Source organism: Camelina sativa, chromosome 4 (assembly GCF_030686135.1).
Source record: "Camelina sativa cultivar CO46 ecotype springtype chromosome 4, ASM3068613v1".
NCBI lineage: Eukaryota > Viridiplantae > Streptophyta > Magnoliopsida > Brassicales > Brassicaceae > Camelina > Camelina sativa.
In genome coordinates, this window is record NC_141883.1 from 31,774,892 (window position 1) to 31,802,801 (window position 27,910).

Below are 27,910 nucleotides of genomic sequence, written 5' to 3' on the forward strand. Positions count from 1 at the left end.
AAGTTAAAAGAGATTAGATTATACCCGTGCTAGAGCACATCTTGAAATTCATTTTATTTATATTGTAATTTTTATATAAAATATAATTTATGTGATTATTTTTAAAAGTTTGTTTGGATAAAACATTATGCAATAAAATCATATGTTAAATACTATGGCTTAAAAAAAAACACATATTTTGTAAGTTTTATATTGTTAATGATTCTAGATAATTACTCGTGTTATAACACTGGTTAAATTTTATTTTCTACCAAATTACTATAACCTTGAGTAGCTGTTTCCCTAGCGACTCCCATATTTGCTTGGAGAATTGACACGTGAAAAACAGGTGCTCTCTTGTCTCCATCGTGGTATTGCAGAAAATGCAACTTGTGATTGCATTAGGATTCCATTTATGCATACGTTCTCCCGTCGCTAACCTGTTCTTGGCCACCAACCAAGTGACAAAAGCATATTTAGGTGTAGTATTAGGGAACCAGATACGGTAGTTCTCCATCATGGGCTTTGCTGGGTGTAAATGGAACCAAGTAGCTTTGGTTGTGAACTGGTTGCGGTAATGATCATTCTGTCCTTTCCATAGAGCTATATCTTGTTCTCTTGATATCCGGATGGACTGATATTTTGTTATCTCATCTTCAACGAAGTTAAGAAAAGCCGATCGATGCCTTCGCCGCCTAGTCATACCCACTGCTTCAGCTAGAGTGCTCGATGATGGAATACCCATAGTAATGCAACCTCTGTCTCCTAGCGTCTCATAAAGTCGTCCCAGGGGAGACCAAATATCAAACCAAAAGGATGTGTTCTCTCCATTGTGAGCTTCTACCCGATGGAATTGTTGTGCCAAATCTCTATATTTCAAGAGTTTCTTCCAAATCCATGAACCCCAGGTAGGATTGATTTCTCTGTCCAGATAGAACCGCTACGGATGAGATAGCGTTTGACCCAATTTACCCATAAAGAGTCTTTTGCAGAGAGTAGTCTCCATATTAGTTTAAGAACAGACACCTTGTTAGCTTCTTCGATCGAGCGGAGACCTAAACCACCCTCACTCTTTGGGAGACACACCTCAGACCAAGCAACTTTTGTTTTCTTTGCGTTCAGTGAAGGACCGGACCACAGGAAAGTAGAGCATAACTGGTCAATCTCTCTAATGCATGCTTTAGGCAATCTGAAAGCGGAAATCCAAAAGTTGGTGATGCTTAAAATTACTGAACAGATGAGCTGGAGCCTCCCTGCAAAAGAGAGAACCCGAGCTGTCCAGGAACCTTTCTTTCGACCTTATCATCTCCAATAAAGGAAGGTAATCAGCCGAGGACATTCTCTTTGGTAGTAGAGGTAACCCGAGATATCGAACGGGCAGAGAACCATATTCGAAAGGAAAATGCCTGAGAATCTCCTTTTTGTTTTCCATCGTAATACCAGCTGTATATATTGTGGATTTTTCTATGCTGATTTTGAGACCCAAATGAGTAGCAAAATCCTCGAAAACCTTAAGAACACCCGTGATTGATGACCGATGTCCGTCCAAAAAGACTAGTAAGTCATCCGTAAAACAGAGGTGAGTAAGCTTCCTGTATTTACATTGAGGATGATAGCCAAAAACATTGTTGCCTGATGCTTTATCCAAACTGCAAGATAAGACATTCATGCAGATAACAAAGAGGTAGGGGATGAGTGAGCATCCTTGACGAAGACCACGTTTGCTATTAAAATAGCCAGCAAGTTCGCCATTAACTTGGACAGAGAACGAAGTAGTGGAGATACAGGTTTGAATCCAGGAAATATACTGCTCAGGAAAGTCAAGAGCTCTCAGAGTAGTGAGTAGAAAGCTCCATTGTACAGAGTCAAAAGCTTTAGAGATATTGATTTTTAGGGCACAACGCGGAGAGACATAGTCTTTGTGGTAATCCTTTATGACCTCTGTAGCAAGCAGTATATTTTCCATCAACAAGCGGTTCTTAACAAATGCAGACTGGTTGGGCACAATGAATTTGGGGAGGATGATCTTGAGTCTGTTGGCAAGAATTTTTGAGATAACTTTGTACATAACATTGCAGCATGATATCGGTCGATAGTCTTTCACAATTGTAGCTTTCTTTTTCTTTGGGATGAGAGCTAGGATGGTAGAGTTGATGCCTTTGGGCAGAAAACCAGTTCTGAAAAAAGATTGGATGGCTACTAGAAAGTCTTTGCCCACAATCTCCCATGATTCTTTAAAGAATTCGACATTAAAACCATCCGAATCCGGGGATTTGTAACTTGGCATTGCAAATAGTACTCTGCGGACTTCCTCATTTGTAACCTCGTGAGTGAGTGAATCCTTGTCACTCTCTTCACATCTAAACTCCAACAGATTTTGTAGCTCCTCCATAGACCAATCCTTATAATCTGCAGGGTGGAATTGCAGAAATTCCTTAAAATATCTCTCTGCTTCTCCTTTGATAGTGTTTTGAGTATTGACTACTCTCTCATCCTCACATAAGACTTCTCTGATATTATTCCTTACCTCCCTGATAGTAGCAGAAGTATAAAAAGCTTTGTTATTTTGATCTCCAACTTGCAGCCAATGGAGCTTTGCTTTTTGTTTCAGATATACTTCCTCTATGTCCGATAGTTTTTTCCATTTGGCATATGTTTCAGCCTCTTCACTGACAACACGTGAAGAAGGAGTCGCTAGTGTCCTCTCTTGTAGATCACAAAGTAGCTTGTATGCATCTTTTGTACGTGCAGTAATAGCACCAATCATGTGTTTCCCCAATGTTCGCAAATGTGGTTTCAGGACTTTTAATTTTTTTGAAAATCGGTGCGTTGCAGAAGTAGAATGGAACAGAGGTGGAGATTCACACCATTTCTCAGCTAACACTGTTTTGTAGTCTGGATGCTCTGTGATAGCATTAACAAATTTAAAAGGCCGCTTCACCCTCATTTCTACTGCTGAGATGTAGAACCGGCAGCGAAGATGATCAGAACAGCCCCCTGGTTCAAACACCGAATAAGACTGAGGATACTCTTGAAGCCATTTTTGATTCACCAGAACTCGATTTAGTTTCTTACAGATGATATTGTCCTGTCTCTTGTTACTCCAAGTAAATCTCTGTCCTTGATAGCTCATATCAGTGAGTTCACAATAACGAGTAATATCCTGAAAGTCCCGCATCCATGCAGTAATTGTAGGAGAGATTGCATTTAAAGAATGATCTCCACCCTCCAAGGTCTCATTAAAATCACCACAAATGAGCCATGCCTTATCTTTAAAAAGAGGAGAATCTTGTTGGTGTCGAAGATCACTCCAGATGAGTTGCCTTTCTGCAACCAAATTTGACGCATATATAAAAGTGGCAAAAAATTCAGATTGTCCTTCTATATAGATGGAGCAGGTGATCATTTGCGAGGTTCAGTAGATCGGAGTGATCCTCACATTATTCCTCCAAACCAACCAAATTCGACCTAAACGATGCTCATCATAATTAGAGAGAAAAGACCAGTCCGCAAAAACTGATCGAATCACTCTGTCAGCTCTTCTTTCCTTCACTTTCGTCTCAAGCAAGCAACCAAAATCAAATTTACCGTGAGACAACCATTCCCTCACTACTCTATGCTTTTCAGTTTTGTTAAAACCCTAGATGTTGCAGAAGAAACCCGACATTAAAATTGTTTTGGAGTTTGATGAGGCTTCAGATTCCTAGGAGGTTGTATCCTAGTGCTCTGAGAAATCGTTGTCGAGACATATTTATGTTCCTCCTTCGAAATCCGAGACAATGATGGTCTAAGAGCTCCCACACCCAGATCCTTACTACCTGACTCTGCAACAGTGTTGTCATCCTGCCCCCTGACAGACTCTGTAGATACATCTCCCTCTGTTTCCTTGTCTGCAGATATGAGATTGTCTGCAGAGGCAGGATCAGTTTCCTCCCCTGTCACTCCCTTGTCACTCAGGCAAGATAAAGAATTTGACATAATGGATACCTCTGCAGCACGAGTGTCTTTACCAGGATTGCGAATTCCTTTTGTGGGAGTGGTCCATCCTGCCTCCTTATCTATCTCTTGCAGTTCAGTCCCAACTGGCTGGATTAAAGAGTCCGTACTTCCCATTTGTATCTCACCCTTACCCGTTTCTACCTTTAGGGATCTTGTTACTCCAGCTCCCTCAGTAGGCTTAACAAAACTAACAGTATCAGCTACAGTCACCTTCTGTGTGACCTTGTTCAAACAATCTGAGTCTAAGTGACCCCACTTTGAGCATAGTGTACATCTGACTGGCAACCAAGGATACACAAACTCCACAACCGTATCACCTCCCTTCTCAGATTTGAAAGACATGTTTTTTTGTAAAGTCTTTGTTAAATCCACTTCCACAAAAACCCTTACCTCCTCAAAGGTTTTACATGCCTCTGTATCTGGATGAAGCTTCTTTAGAACGCCCAAAGGACTCGTAATAGCACTCAGAACCTTCCACGAGAAGTACTTCGGCGGCGCATTTTTAACTATGACCCATAGAGGGATAGTTTTAATCTCTTCTTGTTCCATCTCTGTGATAGGACTCCACTCTGATAACACTACTGGAACCCCACACAAGTTCCACATACCACGTCTTAAAACCCGCGGTCTAGTACGTTCATCCAGAATACGAAAGCGCACTGTTTTATTGTCTACAACAAAAACATCAATCTTCACTGTTTTATCTCCCAGAGTCCATATCTTATTGACCAAAGCATGAATACCACCCACAAAGGGGGCCTTTGCGAGGAACCGCCCCACAAGGAAATCTTCCCATAGCGGATGTGCATCCTCAAAAACTTTGTCTGGTATAGTCACTGTCGGCATACCATCGATCTGTTCAATAGCCAGGTTCAGCTTTTCCAACTCCCCCGAGTTTTTCACCATTGCAACCCAGGATCGCTTGTCTTTTTTAGGGATACCCGGTTCGTGGGAAACCGAGACCCCCATCTGAGAGTTTTCTATCAACTTTTCCTTATGTATCTCTGGTACCAAACTTGTCTTACCATCAGAACCCGAAACACTCTGCAAACCACTCTCCACCACAGCTGTACTACCACTTACCTCCCCCTCCTGGGACACCGTCCTTCCTGAAGTTCCGTGATCAAAACTACCACCAGCCCCCGGCGGAAGATCCTCTGGCGGCATGAGGACGTGCGTGCGAAAGAAGAAACCCTAAATCGCCTTTTTTGTCGCCACAGAGCTAAACGCAGCGTTTTGTTAATAATAATGGAAACCACGAGCACCGGGTCCTTGTTATACTATTATCTTTTTTTTTTTGAATTTAATGTTAAATTATATTCAAAAGAAAAAATAAACTTCACTTTCATATATTCTCTCTGTCTTTCTATATGTTTGTAGTGAATTGTCTCTCTATTTAAGACTCTGTTTCTAAGCTCTCGGCGAATTCTCCTAATTAAAACAGGTTCTGTTTCTGCGTTACTCATGCGTTTCCTTTTTATGATTCTACCTTTTAGTTTCATTGTACAGTGCACTATATAAGCTCTCTTTACAAGAAAGATAGGTATATATATTCCATTCTCCACAAGTATTTCATTGCATCTTGGATACCTATCTGGTGGCTCTACAGTAATTGAATCTTAAGTGGTACGCATAAGCTCTTATCTTATCTTTTTTGTTTTCTTTCTTAAAACGAGTTTGCTCTGTTACCAGATTTATCGTAGAAACACTCCATGCAATAACCAATTCTAACAGGCATACATAATTTTAGCTATATATCTCTCTTAAGATGGGCCTATTGGCATAGTAATGATCTTAAGTGGAATGGTCAACTTTGGGAACAGAGACTCGTCCCTTTTTTTTCCTACTCTCCATTGCTATGATACATACGTCTGACTAGTAGTTTGACCTAAGTGCCAGCCGGAAGTTTGACCGCTGGTAAGTACCTTGAGATGTACTGCATGGCCAGTTCTTGGAATTCCCCATCTTCAATTCCACCTTGAAGTAAATGTTCTTCTTCCCACGCACTATCCAAGTTACTCGGTTGTTCCATCGGATATTCATTGTTATGCGCAAGATCGATAGGCGGCAGCTGTGGCGACTGTAGAGGAAAGTGCTGAAATGTTGAAAGACGAGCTTGAACATGCGCTAGCTCTGCTTGTAGATTCATCACCTAAATGCACATAGTCTTGCTTGTCAGTTTCTATATATATAATCAGATGTGTGTTCTACAAAAGATGTTTTAATGAAGAACCTGGTGCTGAAGAGAGAAGAGATGGCCAACAGAGCCATAAACAGGATCACGAAGCCTAGCCATGGCCTCGTAACAGAGCGTGACCACTGCGTCAAACCGCTTGTGCAAAGGCAATCTCAGTAACATTTTAGAGGCATTGCTCGCTCCAAACACTTTGTGAACCGCTGCAAACCTCGCCGTGCCTTGCTCTGCATCGAAATACGGAGCGAAAACGCACCCTTTCACACACTTTCTCCTCAAGAACTTGCACGCCCCGCACGGTCCTTCTCCTCCTCTTCCACCGCCGTTCAAGTTTCCGGTCATCATCTTCAAGTAAAGAGAAAGAGGGGAGAGTAGAGGTAGAAAGAGAGAGAAGAAGCTGGGTTGTTTATTTACATCAACGCAACTCGATGAACTAATTTCAACATTTATAAATAAATTAAAAGTGTTTGGGTTTTGACTGTCAATGTAAGTTTCTGTATACTATTGAATGATCAGCCGCTTATTTATTCATTTCACATCTTTTTAATTTCTTGGTCTTTACGTGAATACTACTCATGTACTATATAAATTCTAATATATCTTCGTATGAACAATTAATATGGGTTCCAAAATTCGATGTTATAAATGATATCTTCTGCTAACATGTACTTCTAGATATTTAGTGTAAAAGTTAAACCAAAGAAAGCCTATAGCAAAGACAATTATTCACAAGATTGTATTTATACGCAACTGAACTAGTATACTGCTATGAAGATATATATATATATATATATATATATATATACGCAATGATGAAGATGGATGTCAAAGAGCACAAATGTCCATAACCCTAAAAACCCTTTGCATTTTCAAAAATTACGTACATATATTCTAGCCCTAGCGGCCCCTCCCCATGCACATATCTTTTCATACTATCACATCTCCTGTCACACTCACTCTCTTTCTTTACGTATGTAGACGGACTTGAGTGTATACATGTGTAGATATCCCCACATGAACTCATAGACATTGGAAATGTATAGGAAGGAGAGATCTTGAAATGTCTGATTCATAATTTCATACCATAACCCTATATACAGCAGATCATCACGAGGGTTGGTTTAGATAAGCCAGACTGCGACAAAACGTTGCACAATGACACTGAAACACACACAAACACAAAAACCATGTAAAGTATTCAATAAGTATAGCATTCGTAAAGTAAGTAAGACAAGACAGGTTAATAATATCTCTCTTTTCCAGTCTCCACTATCACAATCACGGTCACGATCACAGTCAAAGCGATTAGCATACGTGCAGAGAGATTTGAAAATCCAATATCTTGACCTTCTTTATTGCCTCTCCTTCCTTTTTGTTTCTGTTCCACCCGACATAACTCACTTTCGATCCAGACTTCTCTTTTCACTGCTTTTCTTTTTTTACGAATGAAAAATAAATTTTAGTCTAAGAAAAGAATGTATAAACAATTTATTCAGAAAATTCTTTTAAAGGTTAATCAAGGAATCATGTTTGTAATCCATTTCTATCAACCATATGGAAAATTAAAATTAAAAGATAAAATTGTAGAAGGGGACACACTACACTGAAAAGCACGCGCTTGAATACGGCGAGTGAGGAAAAAATTGTTCTCTAAAAAAGTTCCAGTCAAAGAGGCAAAGAGAACCGACGGTTGAGATCGATAGAGCAACCGCTAGGTACGTTTTGCTTCTCAGATCACACTACACCAAAACAAAGCCACGTCGTAAAATCTAGACACGTGGGCCAAGCAAGACTCGCGTTCTCTCTCTATGACTTCACTGTCCCACGGACGGACCTAAGCTATCAGTCACTTACCTGACCTCACCACCCCTTCTCTAATAGTGAGCCTATAACCAAACCCCTTTTATTGCATCTATATATGGTCTAACATTTGTAATGCATTGATCACAATTGTACTCATGTTTCGTTCAATATTTGCCAACCAGACATTTTTATTTTTTTGGCAAAACCAGTTAACAATCCCGTAAAAATATATAAAAATCACGTCATCCATAGTTCTTTTAGTTTAAAATTCATATTTATGTACTGCGAAAATACATTATGATCTGTTTTAAATAGATTTCCTAAAAATAAAGATGGACTAAATTCAACGTTACCAAGATGAATTTTTGAAAAAAAATATTAATAATAATAATCAGCATCCATAATATATATTGGGTAAGCTCGAATTTAATTAAGAGTAAGTAGGAAACGAGAGCGTTGGAGAAAAGAATCGCGCCGTTCGGTTTCTTGTCTGCTAATCTAATCCATGAGAGACTCTCTCACTCTCTACACTCTATTTTACATCATTAGCTTCCAAGAATTTATGATTTTACATCATTAGCTTCCAAGAATTTATGTATTTTATGTATATATGTGAATTCTAATTCTTGAAATTTTTATTTTCCAAGAAAAAGAAAGTTCTAACTCATTTGATATCATGGTAAACAATTTTGCATATATGCACCTGAATTTTGCTTTACTTTTCTGCACCTGACAAAGTCTACTTATCTGCAGTCAAACTCGGTTCGAGTGGACTTTGTTTATGTCATTACTAATTAAACAGAGTTTGCCCATAAGAAAAGCAAAATTCAGGTGCATATATGCAAATTTGTTTAAAAAGAAGATGATGAAGATTGTTTAAGCTTGCACCACTTCCTTTTTTTTTATTTTTAAACATTAAAACACTATATATTTTATATTATTTATTCGATCAGTAGTACAATTTACTTAATTAAAGGATTGCTTCAAATCTTTCTGTTGTACAGATTTTCATTTTTATATATTATCATTATAAAGCCCCATAAATTTTGATGATGTGCTTCGAGAAAAATAATGAAGAATTTTGAGATTTGACCACAATATTGTCGAATTTGAAATTGCGACCAGAACTATAGATCGAAAACGGTCTTACATCTGATATACAACCACTGTCTGAAAATTATCCGACCAGGGGCCAATTATTATATCAAACAAAATACTCCTACGTACTTTTGTTTTATGATTTTGAGAAAGAAGCTCTATGAATAAGATATACATATTTTCTTGCTAGTTAGTCATTTATTATTATTCATCAATTGGACTTTAAACGGAACTTATATGTATGCGTGTGCGTGTGTTTTTGTGTTTGTGGTTACATAAACAAGTTACAAGAATTTTGGGATTATGTTTATATAATTTATAATTTAGTTTAAGCATATATACTAGTAGTACGTAAACTTTTAATATACAAATTTAATCTAAGGCAACATTTCTACATTTAAGGAATCATTTGTCAGTTTATGAAATACGGAGACAAATCACTCATTGACTAAAGTCGTTGGGCCTTAATTACTTAACGTGTGACATTAGAAACTTTTAACAGTTCATTCCGATTAGTAATAGCTAGCTAGATTTTCTGTTACTGATGAGCAAAAGCTTCCTCGTAACCCATATATATTTGGTTGAACCGAAATCTACAGCTAAATAAGTAGTCCGATACATATACTTAACGATAAATTCTTACAGATAATTTAGCACACGCAAAAAAAAAACAGTTTGTTAGTTGCTACGAGTAAGTGACCAACCGGGTCAAATTACCGTAGATAGATTGTACTTATGATCATTTTGTTAAAATATTAAGCATATTTAATTAAAGATTAGTAGTATATCTGTGTCATCAGCTCCGACTTCTCTTATAACAAATCGTGTTGCCTTGTTTTTAGGCGACACCGGATAATTTTTTAATGTTATTTTGAGTAGATTTTGACTGGTGGATTTTAGAGTTCAAAGGAATAATAGAGTCTTAGGAATTAGGATGATAGGATCAACCCACAATATGAATATGAGTTAAATAATGCATGTGTGTAATTACATCTATTAAAATGTAAGACAGATTATATTTATAGTATATCCCTTACCAAATTCGACGAGAATGTTAAGATAAGCGAATTAGGGCTTGACTGCACCAGTGGAAGACAAAGTTTCATCAACAAAAGCCAAGTGATTAATGATAATAATATGAGTATGTTATGTGTATATTAAAACATAACGAGCTATAAAGAAACAACCTATGAGAAAAATATACTGAATTAAAATAATTTATGTATGATCGAAAATGTTCGACTCTTTTTGTACATCCCCAAGATTTGAGGTACCATGTCACTTCCACCTTCTGTATATATATAATCAATATATATATATCTCATTTTTAGTTTATTACGCTATTACATATAACTCGACGATGTTTATGACAAGTACAATCACTAACAAAAAAGAATGAAGAAATGTATGGTAGCAATTATGAATCGTCTTTTGACTCATGCATTCATGCCCAAAAACAAATTTTGTGGTCGATCATATTTTTTACCTAAAATGAAAAATTGAAAATTTGAAATATATATGAAACTCTCAAAGTTCAAGAGCAAGCTTTAGATAACTATTGAATTGATTAATCATCGTTGATTATTAGCATTTCCTCATGGAAACATCCTTCACAATTATTTTTAACTTAAACGTCCTTAATTTAAACTTTATTTTTATTTTCTTAGTCACACCAAAATTCATTTTTTAACTTATAAAATGAGTTATACTATAATTTATATACACATTCTAAAGATTAAAAAAAAATGATTTATAAAAAAAAAAAAAAACAGACGCGTGGAGGGAGACACTGGAGAAGCAAAAGGAGCGTTACTAACTTTCTAAAGGAAAGGCGCGTGGGACCTACGTGACGAATGACGTCATTCGTTTTTATTTCAGTTACAATCACTATCGCCATGTGTACTTCTGCTATTGGCACACGTAGCTACGTCTTTTTTTTTTGTTTCCTTTCAAACCGAAAGATTTTAGACATTTTGACTCCCGGTTACTTTGGTTCACTCGGATCTCGTTACTTAACCGAAATCGAATCCATTAACCTTCTCTTTCACATAATTTTACGGTAATTATCGATAGAGAACGTGAAGTAAATTATTTCGTAAGCTAATAGTGGTTTTGTTTTTTTTTATCCATTTATTTGAGAAGGTCTTTCATTAGTTACGTACGCTTTTGCATTATTATCCCGATTATACAAATTTTGGAAAATCGAATCATTAAAAAGAAAACTAAGACCTAACACTTCTCTATGCTCTATTGCTATTACATTTGGGATAATAGTACTAATTTTTAATGGTTGCATTTTATGGCCTAATTTAATTAGACGTCAAGTCATAGTTTGATAACTTATTTAATGATATAAAATTTATTTTATTTATTTATACATCTTGTACGTAGTTCATATAATTAAAGTCGTGAGATGTCTCCAAGAATTAGAATTCACATGTAAATTCACAGTAAATAAAGAGAAAGCAAGAACGTTCTTTTTCTTGGAAAATAAAATTTTATCACGAGATGTTCCAAGGGAAATAGATAGATAATCAAACGAGTTTTCCCTTTTTATGTCTCTTTTGATTTATAAATGATATAATTGTGTTTTCATTTCCATTTCTATGTTCCAAGCTTCATTGTATCAGCCTTACATTGTAACCTCTTACAAGCAAATTAAATCAAAGCAGATGTTTAAAAAAAAATGATATAATTGTGTAATTAAAGGTTATATAACTTATGAGAAATAATAATAGAAGAGGCTTATCCCATGTTTGCTTCACGCAAACAACTCTAAATATGAGATAGCTAGAAAGAGAAAAGAGAGAGAGAGATCGTTCTTCTTTTATTTTTTCCTTTTTTATTTTTTTTGTGGTTAGCTTTGTCCTCGCGTGGCTTTAAAGACTTTCTTCTCTATACTCTCCTCTTACCAAACCCTAATTCTCCTCTCTTGATTCCCTTTTCTCAAATCTTCATCTCTTCTTCAAACAACACCAAACTTAATCTCAATAAATTTTTGTTCTCAACACCTAAACAAAAGAGAGAAAGAGAGCAACAACTCGTTAATTGTGTCGGGGTGATCATGAGCGGTGGTGGGAACACAATCACTGCCGTGGGAGGCGGAGGTGGTGGTTGTGGTGGAGGAGGCAGCAGCGGGGGTGGAGGAAGTAGTAGTGGCAGTGGGGGTGGGGGCCCATGTGGTGCTTGTAAGTTTCTAAGGAGAAAGTGTGTGCCGGGATGTATATTTGCACCCTACTTCGACTCCGAGCAAGGCTCGGCTTATTTTGCAGCGGTGCACAAAGTGTTCGGAGCCAGTAACGTCTCGAAGCTTCTTTTGCACATACCAGTTCATCGAAGGTCCGATGCTGTCGTAACTATTTGCTATGAAGCTCAGGCTCGGATAAGGGACCCTATCTATGGTTGCGTCGCTCACATCTTTGCTCTTCAGCAACAGGTAATTAATTAACCTTTTTTGTAAAGAATTATTAAAATGCGTTGGAAATCACTATATGCGTTCGTAACATACTTCTTGAATTAAACTAACCACAAATTATTTTGATGACAGTTACGTTTTTCTTTTCCAAAGTAGCAAACTTCGGTTTCGTTTGTGGAATATATATATTTTTATAGTCATCAATTAGGTTAAAGATGAACAATTTTTTGGGTGCATGAAATGAAATCGTCTTGAGTTTTTCGGGAGTTTGTCACTTTCTTGAGTTTTCTTGGTTATCTAATCGTCGATCTACTTTGAGTATAAAGGAAAAAAAGGCATGGTTGTCTGGTTAATTGCTTATGAAATCACTTAAAATAATGTATTATGCAATTATATAAAAATGATACGGTCGTGACAAGTCCCATTGCAATATTATGGAGTTTTTGTTTCTTTGCTGGTTTTCGGGAATTGGTCGGGCTACAATTTTCTGTGTTAATACGTAAATATACCATTTTTTGTATTTTCCACTATATGTCGCTCTTTTTCTTTCTTACTATGAATATAAAGTAGCAGTACTATTTGTTTTGTGTATAAACATTATTTTGTTTCTTCGCATTTAATTAGTTACTGCATCTGCATGTCCATATTCATGTGATAATGGGATGAATCTATACGATGCGTGTCATTAAAATATTTTTACTCTCTATGTTAGAATACTTTTACATAAATTGTGGCTTAACAACCTTAACAATCGAAAATACATTTATTCGAAATTCGATTTCTGAATGATAAAGTAAATCAAGCTGAACAAAAGGGTAATTAATTAAACTTTTAGATATAAGTAATCAGTTACATGAAATCAGAAGTTTTAAAATTTAACACGTATAAACCATATTTAGGATAGTTAAAACTATCACGTTAAACGTATAAAAAAAAGTAAGAGATAGAGATTTCACTTATCAAACTAACCGTATTATGGTGGCAAGAAATTGGAAGGCATTATTTAGTCGCATATCCTCACGTAATTTCCTGAAAGTTACATATATATCATTATATTTTTTTTTGTTTTTCTAACTCGTAAAAATTTATACATAGGTGGTGAATCTACAAGCAGAAGTTTCTTACTTACAAGCCCATTTGGCATCACTAGAGCTACCTCAACCACAAACACGGCCACCGCCTCTATCGCAGCAGCAACAGCTCTTTTTCGCACCTGCTCCGCCTTTCTCCGTAACCGATTTACCTGCATCAGTCTCACCCTTACCCTCAACCTACGATCTAGCCTCCATCTTCGACCAAACTACACCGTCTTCGGCGTGGGCCACACAACAACGAAGGTTCGTTGATCCACGCCAGCAATACGGTGTACCATCGTCATCTTCGTCCGCTGCCGCCATAGGGCTCGGTGGTGAAAACAGTGACCTTCAAGCATTAGCACATGAACTCCTCCATAGACAAGGATCGCCTCCGCCAGCAGCCACCGACGATTCGCCGTCTCGGTCTATGTCTAGATGAGTTGGTTTTGAATCTTTTGATCGTTACATCTACCTCTTTGTTATTAGGAAAATTAAATATTTACTATTCAATAAAATTTAATTTTCTTTGAATATTATAAGGAAATGTTGATTATAATTTGTCTAACATTTACATTTTATTACGACTGTATTTTCCAAACTTGTTCTGGTGACTATATCTTATTTGCCGTTATATTTTTTCACCTATTATCAAGTCTGAATATAACTCAATCTTACGTTTTTACTAAATAGTTGTCAAACGATATCTTCATAGTTCATACTTTTGCCTTGGGGGATTTTCTCGCAAGGCCCTTTGTTATCGTGGGCCTTAACCTTCATTTTGTTGTTGTTGTCAAGCTCTTTTTTAACCCCTCACACTCCAAAAGACAAAAGTTTTATAATATCTGCTTCTTTATCCAGAAAATGAAGTTACAGAGTTATAAACTTATAGCATATATGATACAATTAAACTACGAATCATCCAGATATCAAAATTTGCAAGGAGCACAACCAATAGACTAATAATTCGAAAAAGTGAATTTACACTAACTGTTTCAACAAAAAGTCTTATTCGCTAGCTGATTTACGAGTATGTTATTGTTTTTTTTCTTCATAGAAGCAAAATTCACGGTCTTATCAAGCTCAACACAATTTCGATTTTAAACTTGTGTTGTTTTGTTGTTGGTGCTACATACATTCTTACTCGTCCTGCATTCTGTTGGGCCTTGACCTAGGTTTAGGCCAGTTTTAATACTCTCGCAAGGCGCAATGGATTTGGCTGAGCTTGATAAGGTCGTAAACTTTCATGACTGGTAATGATGGTTTAAGCTCTCTAGATCGGGAATTTCGGTTTTTTTTTTTTCTTTTCGAAATTCGATAACGTAGACGTATTTTAGTATTTTTAGTTCAATGTTGTATAGTACACATACGTATACATGACGGGAATTTTCATGTAATTATATAAAAGAGCTCGTGTACGTGAGACTTTTTAATAAATCTATATCACTATATGAATAAGCTAGGGGAAAGGTGAACTGTTTTTTTTCTTCTTTAATTCGTATAATTATAGTACTATATACAAAGCTAGTTATTAGTTCTTCTGTACCAAAAAGATTGATGTTTAGAAGTTTTTACACATTTTAAAAAAACAATAATTACTAAGTTTAAATATATTTTTTTTTTGACTAAAGAGATATTATTTAATTTTAAATCAATAACAATTCAAAATTTTAAATATTTTCAATGATTACTTCTTGAAGTTTACAAAATATTAACTTTAATTAATTCAAAATTGTAGAAAATCAATCTTTATACAACAAAAAATATCTCAAAACATCAATTTTTGTGGAACTGAAAGAGTAGTTAACTTCGTCTATATATATATCTTATTGTTAGTTTCGTTATCGAACTCACTTTTTATTTTCTTATTTCGTCTCATGCACAATATTTAATATTAAGCGACATCAAACGCAATCATTTTGTTGAATGTTGCAAGATTAGAATAACAAAGCTTGCACTTCCTTACATGTCGGAGCTCTCTCCTGTAAAATATTTGCATCTATAAATCTTGATATAACTATTAAATTGTACCTTTATCTCCCATATTTAGTTGCTTATATATTGAATGTTATTATATAACTTTTTGACTCTTTGTCTCTCTCTGTTAATTGCTACCTATGTTTCTTTCGTTATTCTGATAGTCAGATTTGCTGATAACAAAAATTTCAATTATCGATGTTTGTTAGAATTTTATTTTTCATAATCTCTACGAAATTATACTGAAATTTAGTGTATTTTTTTTTCTTTCAAATAATATGATAACTATGAGCTTTCTCTGTTTTTTCCTGAAGAAAAAAATAATGTACAGCCATTTACGAATACACATATCACTCTTTTTGGTTAATATTCAACGTCTTCATCTCTGAATTTTGTTTGTTTGTCATTATGTACAAAATATTGGAATAAATAATCATAAATTTGAATATAATGTCGTAGGAGAACAGATATATGATAGTTTCTACGGTCGATTTAAATAAGTAACTAAGAACCATAATCAACGCCCCACAACATAAACAAAAATTAATCAGAAGATTATGATTGTAATAACATTTAATTAAATAATCCAAATGCGTCGTGCTTTGATGCTTAAGTTGATGTTAAGAGAATCGTTGACATTTTGGCACCGAGTTCTCGAGGCATATGTTCGTTTCAAAAGAAGATCAAAGATAATTAATAATTCCAAGTAAATCGCTGTCCATCACATGACAACCTCGGCTGTGGACCTGTGGACTGTGGTCCATTCTTTTTAATCTCTTTTTTTTTTTTCAATTTTTTTTCTATAAAGATTACTCGGGGTGGATCGCATAATTACTTCTTCTTCTTCTTTTTTTTTTTTTTTTAAACGACCGTTCTTGATTTCAGTGGTTATATAAATTGTTTCGTAGATAAGTAAAAAAAAAACTTTCAATTGAGTTAAGTCTCGGGTGAATATGGAATGGTATGCAAGATTTAGACGAATGATGTTTTTTTGTTAAGGTGATGATAAACACCAACTTGATTGATTAGGTTAGAAAATGACATTTGGTAATATCTTGTAATATATAATTGAAGAGATGACATATCTTTTGTCTTTCTTCAACATTTAGCCATAAAGAACTTGTCCATTGCGAGTTATATGTCATTAAGCTTGAGTGCCTTTTCATACGAGTTATATATATATTACACACATAAGGTCACATATCCAAAAAAGCAAAGCATATATGACAAATTCCGATATGGACTTACGTAATAGATTAAAAACTTATTGGGTGCCCAAAAAAATGCATCGAGCTATGTTTTGTTTTTGTCTATATTACACGTCCGTCCTTATCTCTCACTTAAATCAAACCATCAGCTTTTCCTTTCTACTTACGGATATTTTCATATTCAGTTACATCTTTTCTACAGGATTTATAAAATTTCTGGAAACAGAGTTTCTAAAATACCCTACCAACAATATAATTATTAATAAAAGACTGCATGTCAAATTGTCAATACTTATGTTTTGTTCTTTCGTTTTCTTACAAAATTATTTTCATATTTATAGAGACTACATAGGTTACGTTATAGTTATGTTTGTGACTTTAAATAACCGATTACATATATACTGAATTATATTCATGGATATTTTGAAGATATATATAAGCCGAACGAAAAGTTATTTTCTAATTAAAAAAAATACTCAGGCCAAGAAAAACAAATATGCCTCTTAAATTGTTTATCAATGTAATCTTATAATACTTATAAATGGATATTCACTTAATATAGCAATTTGGAAATACTAATTTTCTCTTTTTATATTATCACATACAATTATGCTGTCTCGATTTAGTATAACACTGAGAGCTAATTAAGAGATAATACACACAACAGTCCATAGCTTTTCGAAAATATTAACTTGTTAATTATGTCTTACATTCCAAATGAATTAGTTATATGGATTAAAATTCGATTTTATAGTGGAAATAATGTGATTATCATCGTCAGCTATCTCAATTCGATTAAAATAATTTATATACACAGGATAAGAAAAGGTAAGATGTGAACATTAATGAGCATATGCATTTCACTGAGCTAAGAGATTATACACACACAACAGTCCAAATGTCTAGTTATTCCTTTAAGCAAAAGAAAAAAAAAGATTTAGTTATTCTCAAAATTTCTTGATAACTACAAAATGGGGGTTTACATAACATGTTAATTAGGCTTTAGTGAGTAATGATCCAAGTGGTATTAATGGTTGCAGATTTTGGTTTTTTCAAAAAGCAATTAGTTTAGAATATCTTAACATGGATTTCAGAGCCACATGGCCCATCCTAATTGGATTTCAAGTGAAGACAAAAAACGTGAGATGCGAGTGGTTAGTCCGATGTCCACACGTCCTGGTTTCAGATTCAACCTACATCTCTCTCTTCTTCCCATGCGGTCAACACACATTTTACTCTCTCTCTCTCTTTGTGATTAATTTACACGAGCAGTATACGTATTCGTATTCTGTATTCACTATGATACTTATGATTTAAGACACCATATAAATAGAATGGCAAAAGAAATTTAAAAGTGGAACAACAAAAATTTGGATTTACTAGCGGGATGATCGCCGACGTTCATAAACCATACTCTTTTTTCATAATATTTGCATAAGACTTATTATTTGATTTTTTGCTGATCACCGAAAGATCCCTAGATGACATATGTTTATGAACGTTATAATAAAAAAAAATGTGTTAACATTATATCGACCATGGTACAGACTATATGTAAACATAACAAACACATATAGCCCACATATTTGTTTTTATATAGTTGTAATGGTGTTATATATGTAGACTGAGGAATTTCCTCAAGGTTGTTCCCCAATCATCATATCTCTATAAAGAATACCCTTGTTTTTCTTATATTGGTTGAATATTGTTTTATATATCATGTATATAATATGGAATCAAGAAGAAAACAAAAGCTAAGGACCTTTTGGTAGACATTAAGAAACATGTAAAGGATCATGTGTATAGTATTATTTATGTATACATAATTTTATATGTAGACGCCGTATTATTAATAAATAATCCGCCATAACTAATGAATCACATAAAAATAGTTATTCAACATAGATATATACATTTAAAACAAGATTTAATCAAGAGATCACAAATTTTAACGCCGATCTATCTGTCCAACGTTTAACAAGCTTCAAACTTTCAGTATCCAACATTAATTTCGTAGTACTATTTTTGGTAATGAAAACTAAATCTGATTAAACCTTTTTATTATTAAGCATGGTATATGTAACAGCGATTTCTAAAACTTATGTTATTTTGTGAGATTCTTTCTTATCGTAACATTCATCATTTAAATTTTTGTAGTTATTCGTGATTCTAACTGTTTGTTAAAAAAGTTTGTCCAAACTAAAAAATATATATTTGTTAAAAAAGAAAGAAAAAAACATGTATATTAAAAATAGAGTGACAAATAAAGTGGAAAACAAGAAAGTAATGAGAAGTGGCACTGTCAAACACTTTTTGAGATGTCTTGTCCGGAGAGAATGTTACATTGGTGGTGGGGTGAGAAGAAGTACAAGAAGAACTGGAGAAGCTTTACATATTTTTGGGAAATTTGACAATATTGACATATTTTAAGGTAAGTTATTCGAATGTATTTTTGTGAAACTCACCCGTTGGTGACCTATAACATCCCCGCATCGTGACGTGAAAGCCACCCTTCTGAATCTGATCTTTATCAGGCACATCCGGAAACTGAGTCAATGTTTTCAAAAGTAAATTAGTTACCACAATTAAATGAACGCCTTCACGCGTGTCAGTCAGCGGCTGCACGTGCGAGTGTGAGCTGGTCCTCGCTGGCTGGTCTTGTTGCGTGAAGGCATCGCAACCGACGGGGACAAACATCCAACGGCGTCTGACGCGCCTGTCATCCTCTCTTTCCTCCACTTCCCTGTCTCTTTAGTCTTTCCCCAAGCTTACGCGATTTACGAGCTTGAATCTGCCTTATCGACCCAACATAATTAATCTCTGAATTTATTATAATACTATACTATACTCTACTACTAGTAGTGGTAATTAAGTAACTTGCTCTATGCTAATAAAAGGAATTTAAAGTCAGTTTTACTTGATTTGTCTAATTGGTTACTAATATCAAAGTGGTGCAACAATATCCAGAACTACATAAATTTTACGGAGTTGAAATACACAATATTCATTTTGTTGAATTAGACAACGAATTAAATTCAAGCTGATGTTAAACGTGTATATATTATAAGTATTAGTTAACGACCAGTTGATGTTGTGTAAACCAAACATACGACTGGTATATAGTAGTATAATTTTGACTTTGATGAATAATATCGTGTGATAATACAAAACGTGAAAATAAAAGAAAAAACTGTGATTACTGAAAAATAAACTACACAGATATTAATTTAAAAATTTATGAAATAAACTAGTAGTATTCAAGGCAGCAGTATGTATATACATTATACAATTAAGTGGTTCTGCTAGATTTTAAGTGAAATATTTTAAACAGTTTCTGTCATCATCCAACCACGATAACGTCTCTTCTTCACATTTTTCATCTTCTTTTCTCCAATTCAACTCTTAATTATTTGTCACTAACTTTCATGCACTTTAATTAATATTAACGTACGTATATATGCGGACACATGTAGTATGTTTTAAAATTATTTTTTGTTAACAAGAAAAACAAATCAGTAATGTGAAAACAAAGAATAAAAATCATATGCAATATTATGCAATGGAGTCTTATTTCTTAATGGTTGTTTAAAAATTGTCCTATCAACGCAAATCAAAATTTATCATACATAAACACAAAATTTAAACTGACACATGCATCATAATACAATTTTCTTTTATTATATATGTGTACTTGTGTAGGAAAATATCTATAGATAAGCTTATCACCTTATTTTATACAAAATATACTGAAGATTATAATTTTCTCCGTTTCTCTATATAAAAGTTTGAATGTGTGTGTATAAAATTGTTGTTATTTTTTTAAAAAAATCTTCTACCGTTACGCCGAGAAACATAGTACTAGTATAAAAGAAAATACTCGTGATTGTTGGCAAGAAAAAGAAAGAAAAAAAGACTCGTGAATTGAAAAAAAAATGTAGTTAAAGACCGTACACTAAGGCATGTACCATCTACAAAATCATGCATATATGCAACAGTTTCATCATCAGCTTAATTAAAAAAAAAAATTAAACAATTTATGATTCAATATAGATTATAGACTCGTGCGCTTCAATTTGTGTGTCCATGATACTGTTTGATATAATCTCACGCATCCATGGACTATAGGAGTATCTAGTAAACCTCATCCAATATTTTCAAGAATAAAAAAAAAAACCTTGTATTAATTTTTACTATCAAAGGGAGACAAACACACAACTGAAAATTATTACACAAACAAAAGATTAAAAAAAAAAAAAAAAAGTAGAGCCCACAAAGTGACACAGTAGGTAGGACCCACACACCGCCCATGCGGCACGCTGTCTATCTAAACCAAAACTAAACCCATTCATCATCTTTCATCTGAATACTCTCTTAACCCTTAACCTCCTCTTCTTCTCAGACCTAACCCTAAACCCATCTCTCTCTCTCCTCTCTTCTCCCTCTTCTTACAAAGCTTCATCTTCCTGTATTAACTAGTCCAGCTCCAGTTTCATTTTCATGTACATGACTTTGTTGTTCCTCTCTTCCATTTAATTAACCTCTCTCTTCTTTAAAACTTTTCAATCTTTTCTTCCCTTAATTTATTGAATTGAGCTCTATTTTGTACATCATCATCGTCAAGCTAAGCTATTGGTTTTGATTCGAGTGGAAGAGAAGAGAGGAGACTTAGTTATCAATTAATTAGGGTTTTCAATTGTTTCCTTTTCAATCAAGAAATAATGGATCAGGTCTCTCGCTCCCTTCCTCCACCTTTTCTCTCAAGAGATCTCCATCTTCACCCGCACCATCAATTCCAACATCAGCAGCAGCAGCAGCAACATAACCACGGCCACGAGATCGACCAACACCGAATCGGCGGGCTTAAACGTGACAGAGACGCTGAGATCGATCCCAACGAGCACTCTTCTGCCGGAAAAGACCAAAACACTCCCGGCTCAGGCGGAGAAAGCGGCGGAGGCGGAGGGGGTGATAATCATATCACGAGAAGGCCACGTGGCAGACCAGCGGGGTCCAAAAACAAACCAAAACCACCAATCATCATCACTCGGGACAGCGCAAACGCTCTCAAATCTCATGTCATGGAAGTTGCAAACGGATGTGACGTCATGGAGAGCGTCACCGTCTTCGCTCGCCGTCGCCAACGTGGCATCTGCGTTCTTAGCGGAAACGGCGCCGTTACGAACGTCACCATAAGACAACCGGCTTCAGTACCTGGTGGTGGCTCGTCAGTCGTTAACTTACACGGACGTTTCGAGATTCTTTCTCTCTCGGGGTCTTTCCTTCCTCCACCGGCTCCACCAGCTGCGTCAGGTCTAACGATTTACTTAGCCGGTGGTCAAGGACAGGTCGTTGGAGGAAGCGTAGTTGGTCCACTGATGGCTTCAGGACCTGTGGTGATTATGGCAGCTTCCTTTGGGAACGCTGCGTATGAGAGGTTGCCGTTAGAGGAAGATGATCAAGAAGAGCAAACGGCTGGAGCGGTTGCTAATAATATCGATGGAAACGCAGCGATGGGTGGTGGGACGCAAACGCCAACGCAGACTCAGAATCAGACGCAGCAGCAGCAGCAGCAACAACAGTTGATGCAAGATCCGACGTCGTTTATACAAGGATTGCCTCCTAATCTTATGAATTCTGTTCAGTTGCCAGCTGAAGCTTATTGGGGAACTCCACGACCATCTTTCTAAATCGCCAAAAAACAAGTACTTAGATACGTTCGTTGTTTTAAATTTATAATCTCTCTTGTCAAATTTTAATTCCTTTTCTTCTTTTTCTTCTTCTTTGTTTTCTAAAGATAATTGTAGTCTTTGACGAAGATTCGTGGTACGTATGAGTCGAAGAGAATCGTTTTGGTCATGGTATTGATCGATTTTTAGGTTTGAGAGGAGGGTTGTGTGTTTGCGTTGACTAGGAGATTATAAATTGTTGATTTATGAGTTTTTATATTCATGTGTTGGTGATTATTAGCTTTACGTCTATGTTGAATTATAGAGCATAAGCTATGATTTCATATATTGAAAGGTTAAACAGGTTACTAACAATGTCATGCTATTATTTTCTTCCGTTACTCTTTTGGTAAGAGGTCAAATAATGAATTTTTCATATCCGTTATATACTCAATCACATTGGCTGTATATTTTTTCGTTCAAAGATTTTTACAACGGTTATTTTTAAAAAATTAAACGGCTATAGATATTTATACTTTTAAGCTGGAAAATAATAAGGAAACAAAGAGATGATTGTTCCGAGGTTGGTAAGACGATGGTGAGGCAAGAAGCATAATGACAAGAACAAGACTTGGGAACAAGGTGATTGCATTTGGCTTATACTTATATTTACACATTTACACGGAAATTTTTGTATATATATAGTACCCTAATATTAAAATTCAGAATATTTTTAATAATCATTTTTCGGTTACATACACAAGAGAAAAGAAAATGGGTCGAAGTAGAAATAGAGATTCTAGAATTTGGAACAAGAAAACGATGATTACATCGACGACTAAAACTCACTTGAGAGATGAGAAAGCAATTAAGAGAAGAGCATTGGGTGATGCACCGACGCACGTGCGTGTCTCTGAGAGAGAAAAAAGAAAAGTTCCTTTACGAGGCGATGAGTGAAAGTGTGTGAGAAGAAAGAGAGAGTTCCTTACTTCCAAAGCCACCTCCCTCCCACTTTGCCCATCATTCATTCCCTCTCACTCTCTCTTTTTGCATTTATAACCACACTCCACCCTTTATGTTTTATAGTATAACCTATGGTTAGATGAAGCTATCGGTCAATTTTGTTCTCCTAATTTAACTATTATCAATCAGAAGGATATTGATCCAAACAATAGATGATCAAGAATTTGAAAAATGAAAATATTCTGTTAAAACGCTTGATGCAACCATTTTGCTTACTTTTATATGGCTCAATGAGACTATGAGAGTATATGTATAATGAATGACATTGATGTCTATATTTCCTTCCTGTCACTATGTCAAGTATGGATATGAATTTGTTTTATTTATATAAACGTGGAAAGGAACTAAGTATTTTATGCTAATGTTTGATCTTCCTCCCTCTTTCATACCAATTAGTTCATTGGGATTTGGGATATATATATATATATTAAATTAACCAACAGATCTGGTCTATCATTCTGATTAGGTCCAAAAATAGTTAATCGGTCCTTGATACAAAAATAGATTTCAGTATTGGGATGTTGGGCCTATAAGGGTCATCAGAGTGCTCGTCGTTTGGTCAAAATCCGTCGACTTTGGGCCTATAATGGGCTCAGAAGGGAGAGTTTTAGTAATTAAGGCTTATAATATAGTTTAGTAGTATTTGGTTATTAAAAAAAAAAAACATATAGAGCAGTCAGGATTGACCGTGTATGAACACAAACGTGCCTTGCATGAATTAATATAAAATATGCTCGATCCTCGCTTTACCCTACTAATATGGAAAGATTGAAATCCGAATGGAGCCCTTAATCATCATATTAAACCATTGTTTTGAGCTAAAAAAGTCTTCCAGAAGGATTTTATGCTATAAAAAAAAAAACCAAAATTGACCTTGAATTTGCGTATCAAATCACTAATCCACGTGGCAATATCTGAGGAGATAGAGAGAGACAAAACAAACAAACAAAAACCCTAAAGGGCGGCTTTGTAAATATTTGCTTCCTTCGTCTCCAGCTCCTCGCCGCTCTCTTCTTCTTTCCTTGTTACACAAAAATCCACACTGCTCGCTCTTATCTTATCGGAGTCTTTCCTCATTATGCTCATCCACCATTGTTACCAAAGCTCGATTGTTTCTCTTCTCTGTTCAACTATCATCGGAACTATTCTCATTCTTAGCATCATCATCGTCGCCAACTGATTTTTGATTTACACCACCTCTCTCTCTCTCTCTCTCTCTCTCTCTGTTGACATCATAGGATCACGGACTTTGTTGTCAGTTGGAAAGTTTTGGTAAATTTTTCTTTGTTCCTTTTGTGTGTTTTCTCAAAGATGGCTGCTTTGAAAGGTTATGGTTTGTGTTCTGTGGACTCTGCTCTACAATTCCCCTGCCCAAAGCGATTCAATGGCTACAAAAGGTTCGTTTCTCTTCTCCTCCTGACGTTCTTCAGAGTTTTTGCTGAAAAGCTTTTGTCTTTTTTTTTTTGCTTATCTTGATATCTGGAAATTGGCTTTAATATTCATTCTCTCTAGTTGGAAATTGAATCATAGCTTTCTCCATCATGTCTCTCTATTAGCCACATTAACAGATTATCAATTGCAATTAAACCGGTTTATGATCATTGAGAAAATGTCCTTCATATTGATTTTGTGTCAATCTAATGTGTTGATAACCACAGAAGGAGCTCAAAATGGGTCTCTCCAAAAGCAGCTGTTGTACCCAATTTTCATCTCCCTATGCGCAGCTTGGAGGTTAAAAACAGGTCTGTGTGCTGGACCCTACGTTATATCTCCATGATTATATATATACCCGGGACTCTCTGTTTTGGAAGTTTATTTTATACCCGGGACTCTCTGTTTTGGTTCTGTGCTTGTCAGGACAAATACAGACGACATTAAAGCTCTACGTGTGATCACAGCAATCAAAACACCGTATCTACCTGACGGAAGATTCGACCTTGAAGCCTACGATGACTTAGTGAACATTCAGATACAAAACGGCGCTGCAGGTGTCATTGTTGGTGGTACCACTGGTGAAGGACAGTTGATGAGCTGGGACGAACACATTATGCTCATAGGCCATACTGTTAACTGTTTTGGTGGAAGCATCAAAGTCATTGGAAACACTGGAAGCAATTCAACAAGAGAAGCTATCCACGCTACTGAACAAGGGTTCGCTGTTGGAATGCACGCCGCTCTCCACATTAACCCTTACTATGGCAAGACTTCGATCGAGGGTCTAATAGCACATTTCCAATCAGTTCTTCATATGGGACCGACGATTATATACAATGTTCCTGGACGAACAGGGCAGGATATACCTCCTCGTGCCATCTTCAAACTTTCTCAGAATCCTAATTTGGCTGGTGTGAAGGAATGTGTTGGGAACAAGCGTGTTGAAGAGTACACTGAGAACGGAGTTGTTGTGTGGAGTGGGAATGATGATGAGTGTCATGATTCTAGATGGGACTATGGAGCAACCGGGGTTATATCTGTTACTAGTAACTTAGTTCCGGGTTTGATGAGGAAATTGATGTTTGAAGGTAGGAACTCGTCTTTGAACTCAAAGCTTCTACCTTTAATGGCTTGGCTATTCCATGAGCCAAACCCGATTGGAGTTAACACTGCTTTGGCTCAGCTGGGAGTGTCGAGGCCTGTTTTCAGGTTACCGTACGTCCCATTGCCTTTGTCGAAGAGGCTTGAGTTTGTGAAACTGGTGAAGGAGATTGGACGAGAGCATTTTGTGGGTGAGAAAGATGTGCAGGCTCTTGATGACGATGATTTCATCCTTATCGCTCGATATTAGCATACTTTACTTTTTTCGGATCTTTGTTAATTTTGTTTGGTATTAAATGAAGAAGAGATGGTGGTTATACTATCATTTGGTTTTATATAGCTGATGAGTGAAACTCATGAAATGATTTCATCATATTTCTGATCTTGTTTTGGTCTCTCATTCGTTATGTTCTGCTGCGTATACTCTGTTTCAAGTGTTTTGGAAGGTGGACGAAACGGCAGCATGCATGTTCGGAATGTATTGAGTTGAAACGGCATGGCTTTGCCATATTGGAACTGTCACGGTAGCGCCATGTGAAAATCATAAATTTTGGTTGGATACTCAAAAATCCAAAATTTAATAGTAAGGTGATTCTCTACGTTGATGGGGGTACCCACGTCACGTGAGATGTTCGTACCCAGCTGTGTAAATCTTTTCCTTCGATTGAGAGAGATTAAAAAAAGGAAAATCGTCAACTTCTTTTTTGTAAAATGTTATCCAAACAAAGGAATACATCAATTATGGATCTGTTGAGTAGTAGCAAATATAGGGAAAAAAAAAAAGATGAACTTAACCATTAACAAAAGAACTCAGGGACAAAGATAGATTACACGAGAGATTAAACTAAAAAAAGAACATAAAAATTAGACGTATACCCAGTAATAAATAACTAAACCCTTGATTATAAACCCCACTTAGATAGAAGACTACTTTAAATAACCAAAATTTTATGGTTTCTTTTTCTTGGAGCCCTCAGATCTTATTATTACTACTAATTCAGTAAAGAAAGAAGAATATGATCTTAGTGACTGGTGGATGGTCTAAGGTTTTGTTTATGGAACAGAGCAGAGTTTTTTGGTCTGAAGCAAAGAGAAGAGAGCTTTGTTTTCTTGGTGAAGAAGAAGAGCTTTCTTCCTAAGTTTCTCGTTCTCTCTTATGATGTTTTGATTCTCCATGTATAGCTTTAGGTTGATCATCTCCATCCCCTTTTCTTCCCGCCACATCCTTCTCCTCCTGAAATATTTATAAAACAAGAAAAGAAAAAACAGAACATTAACTCATCGTAGTGACTAAGAACATATAATTACATAGTCGATTATAATCTCCTAGATGTGTATATATGTGTGATGATGGAGAGCGATTGAAACCTGGAGAGACGAGGGATACGAACGTGACTTTGTGTTTTGAGGTACAAAACTAATCTCGTGGGTGTGTCTGGAAATGGTTCTGAAGAACTCAAACACATCTTTGGAGCTTGAAGAAGAGAAAGAGATAGAGAGAAGAAGTAGTGAGACGTTTTTGTTGAGTTGGGGGAGGGATATAGACGTGTTATATAGATGAAACTTTGTGTTTGCATTATTCTTTTAGAGAGAGAGAGAGAGACTCCTTTAGAAGGTAATGATGGCGAAAGAAGAATCATGATTACAAAGGGACAGGGGAAAATGTGATGAGGGAGAGAAGATGAAGTTGAAATTTTTGATGATGAACGAAGAAGAGAAGAAGAAGTATAACAAAAAAAAAAAAGTGTCCTTTTATTTTTCTCTCTCTCTATATCTCTATCAGTCTATCTTTTATTGTTTTTTTTGACTGATTGATTTTAGTTAAACGAACTATTTAGAAGATATTTTAAGAGGTTTCCCTAAAAAGCACAACTCACCGTTAAAAGGTACAAAACACACGACATAAAAAAACTATTCAATTTTGGTTTATAACTTATAAT

General features: G+C 35.6%; 5 protein-coding genes and 1 pseudogene across 6 annotated transcripts; 3 read left to right on the forward strand and 3 right to left on the reverse strand.

Annotated features, from left to right (window-relative positions):
• Positions 1–247: 247 nt before the first annotated feature.
• Positions 248–724, reverse strand: LOC147946391 (uncharacterized). Its single transcript, XM_087509596.1, has one exon. The coding sequence runs from the start codon at positions 722–724 to the stop codon at positions 248–250; it is 477 nt and encodes a 158-aa protein (XP_087365722.1).
• Positions 725–5,671: 4,947 nt separating this feature from the next.
• LOC104783100 (LOB domain-containing protein 19) lies at positions 5,672–6,580 on the reverse strand. Its single transcript, XM_010508181.3, has 2 exons — positions 6,212–6,580; positions 5,672–6,130 (listed from the first exon to the last, which is right to left on the reverse strand). Exons 1-2 carry the CDS (start codon positions 6,515–6,517, stop codon positions 5,867–5,869), a joined length of 570 nt encoding a protein of 189 aa, XP_010506483.1. The 5' UTR covers positions 6,518–6,580; the 3' UTR covers positions 5,672–5,866.
• Positions 6,581–11,679: 5,099 nt separating this feature from the next.
• LOC104783101 (LOB domain-containing protein 18) lies at positions 11,680–14,209 on the forward strand. Its single transcript, XM_010508182.3, has 2 exons — positions 11,680–12,509; positions 13,584–14,209. The coding sequence occupies exons 1-2, from the start codon at positions 12,138–12,140 to the stop codon at positions 14,001–14,003; spliced, it is 792 nt and encodes a 263-aa protein (XP_010506484.2). The 5' UTR covers positions 11,680–12,137; the 3' UTR covers positions 14,004–14,209.
• Positions 14,210–21,102: 6,893 nt separating this feature from the next.
• On the forward strand, positions 21,103–22,813 carry LOC104783102 (AT-hook motif nuclear-localized protein 22 pseudogene; annotated as a pseudogene). Its single transcript, XR_015597390.1, has one exon. The product of XR_015597390.1 is annotated as an AT-hook motif nuclear-localized protein 22 pseudogene (transcript).
• A 1,381-nt stretch (positions 22,814–24,194) lies between these two features.
• Positions 24,195–26,345, forward strand: LOC104783103 (4-hydroxy-tetrahydrodipicolinate synthase 2, chloroplastic). The gene is made up of 3 exons (XM_087511259.1): positions 24,195–24,832; positions 25,094–25,177; positions 25,293–26,345. Exons 1-3 carry the CDS (start codon positions 24,747–24,749, stop codon positions 26,218–26,220), a joined length of 1,098 nt encoding a protein of 365 aa, XP_087367385.1. The 5' UTR covers positions 24,195–24,746; the 3' UTR covers positions 26,221–26,345.
• A 394-nt stretch (positions 26,346–26,739) lies between these two features.
• LOC104783104 (protein LITTLE ZIPPER 1-like) lies at positions 26,740–27,728 on the reverse strand. Its single transcript, XM_087511260.1, has 2 exons — positions 27,339–27,728; positions 26,740–27,204 (listed from the first exon to the last, which is right to left on the reverse strand). The coding sequence occupies exons 1-2, from the start codon at positions 27,608–27,610 to the stop codon at positions 27,024–27,026; spliced, it is 453 nt and encodes a 150-aa protein (XP_087367386.1). The 5' UTR covers positions 27,611–27,728; the 3' UTR covers positions 26,740–27,023.
• Positions 27,729–27,910: the final 182 nt, after the last annotated feature.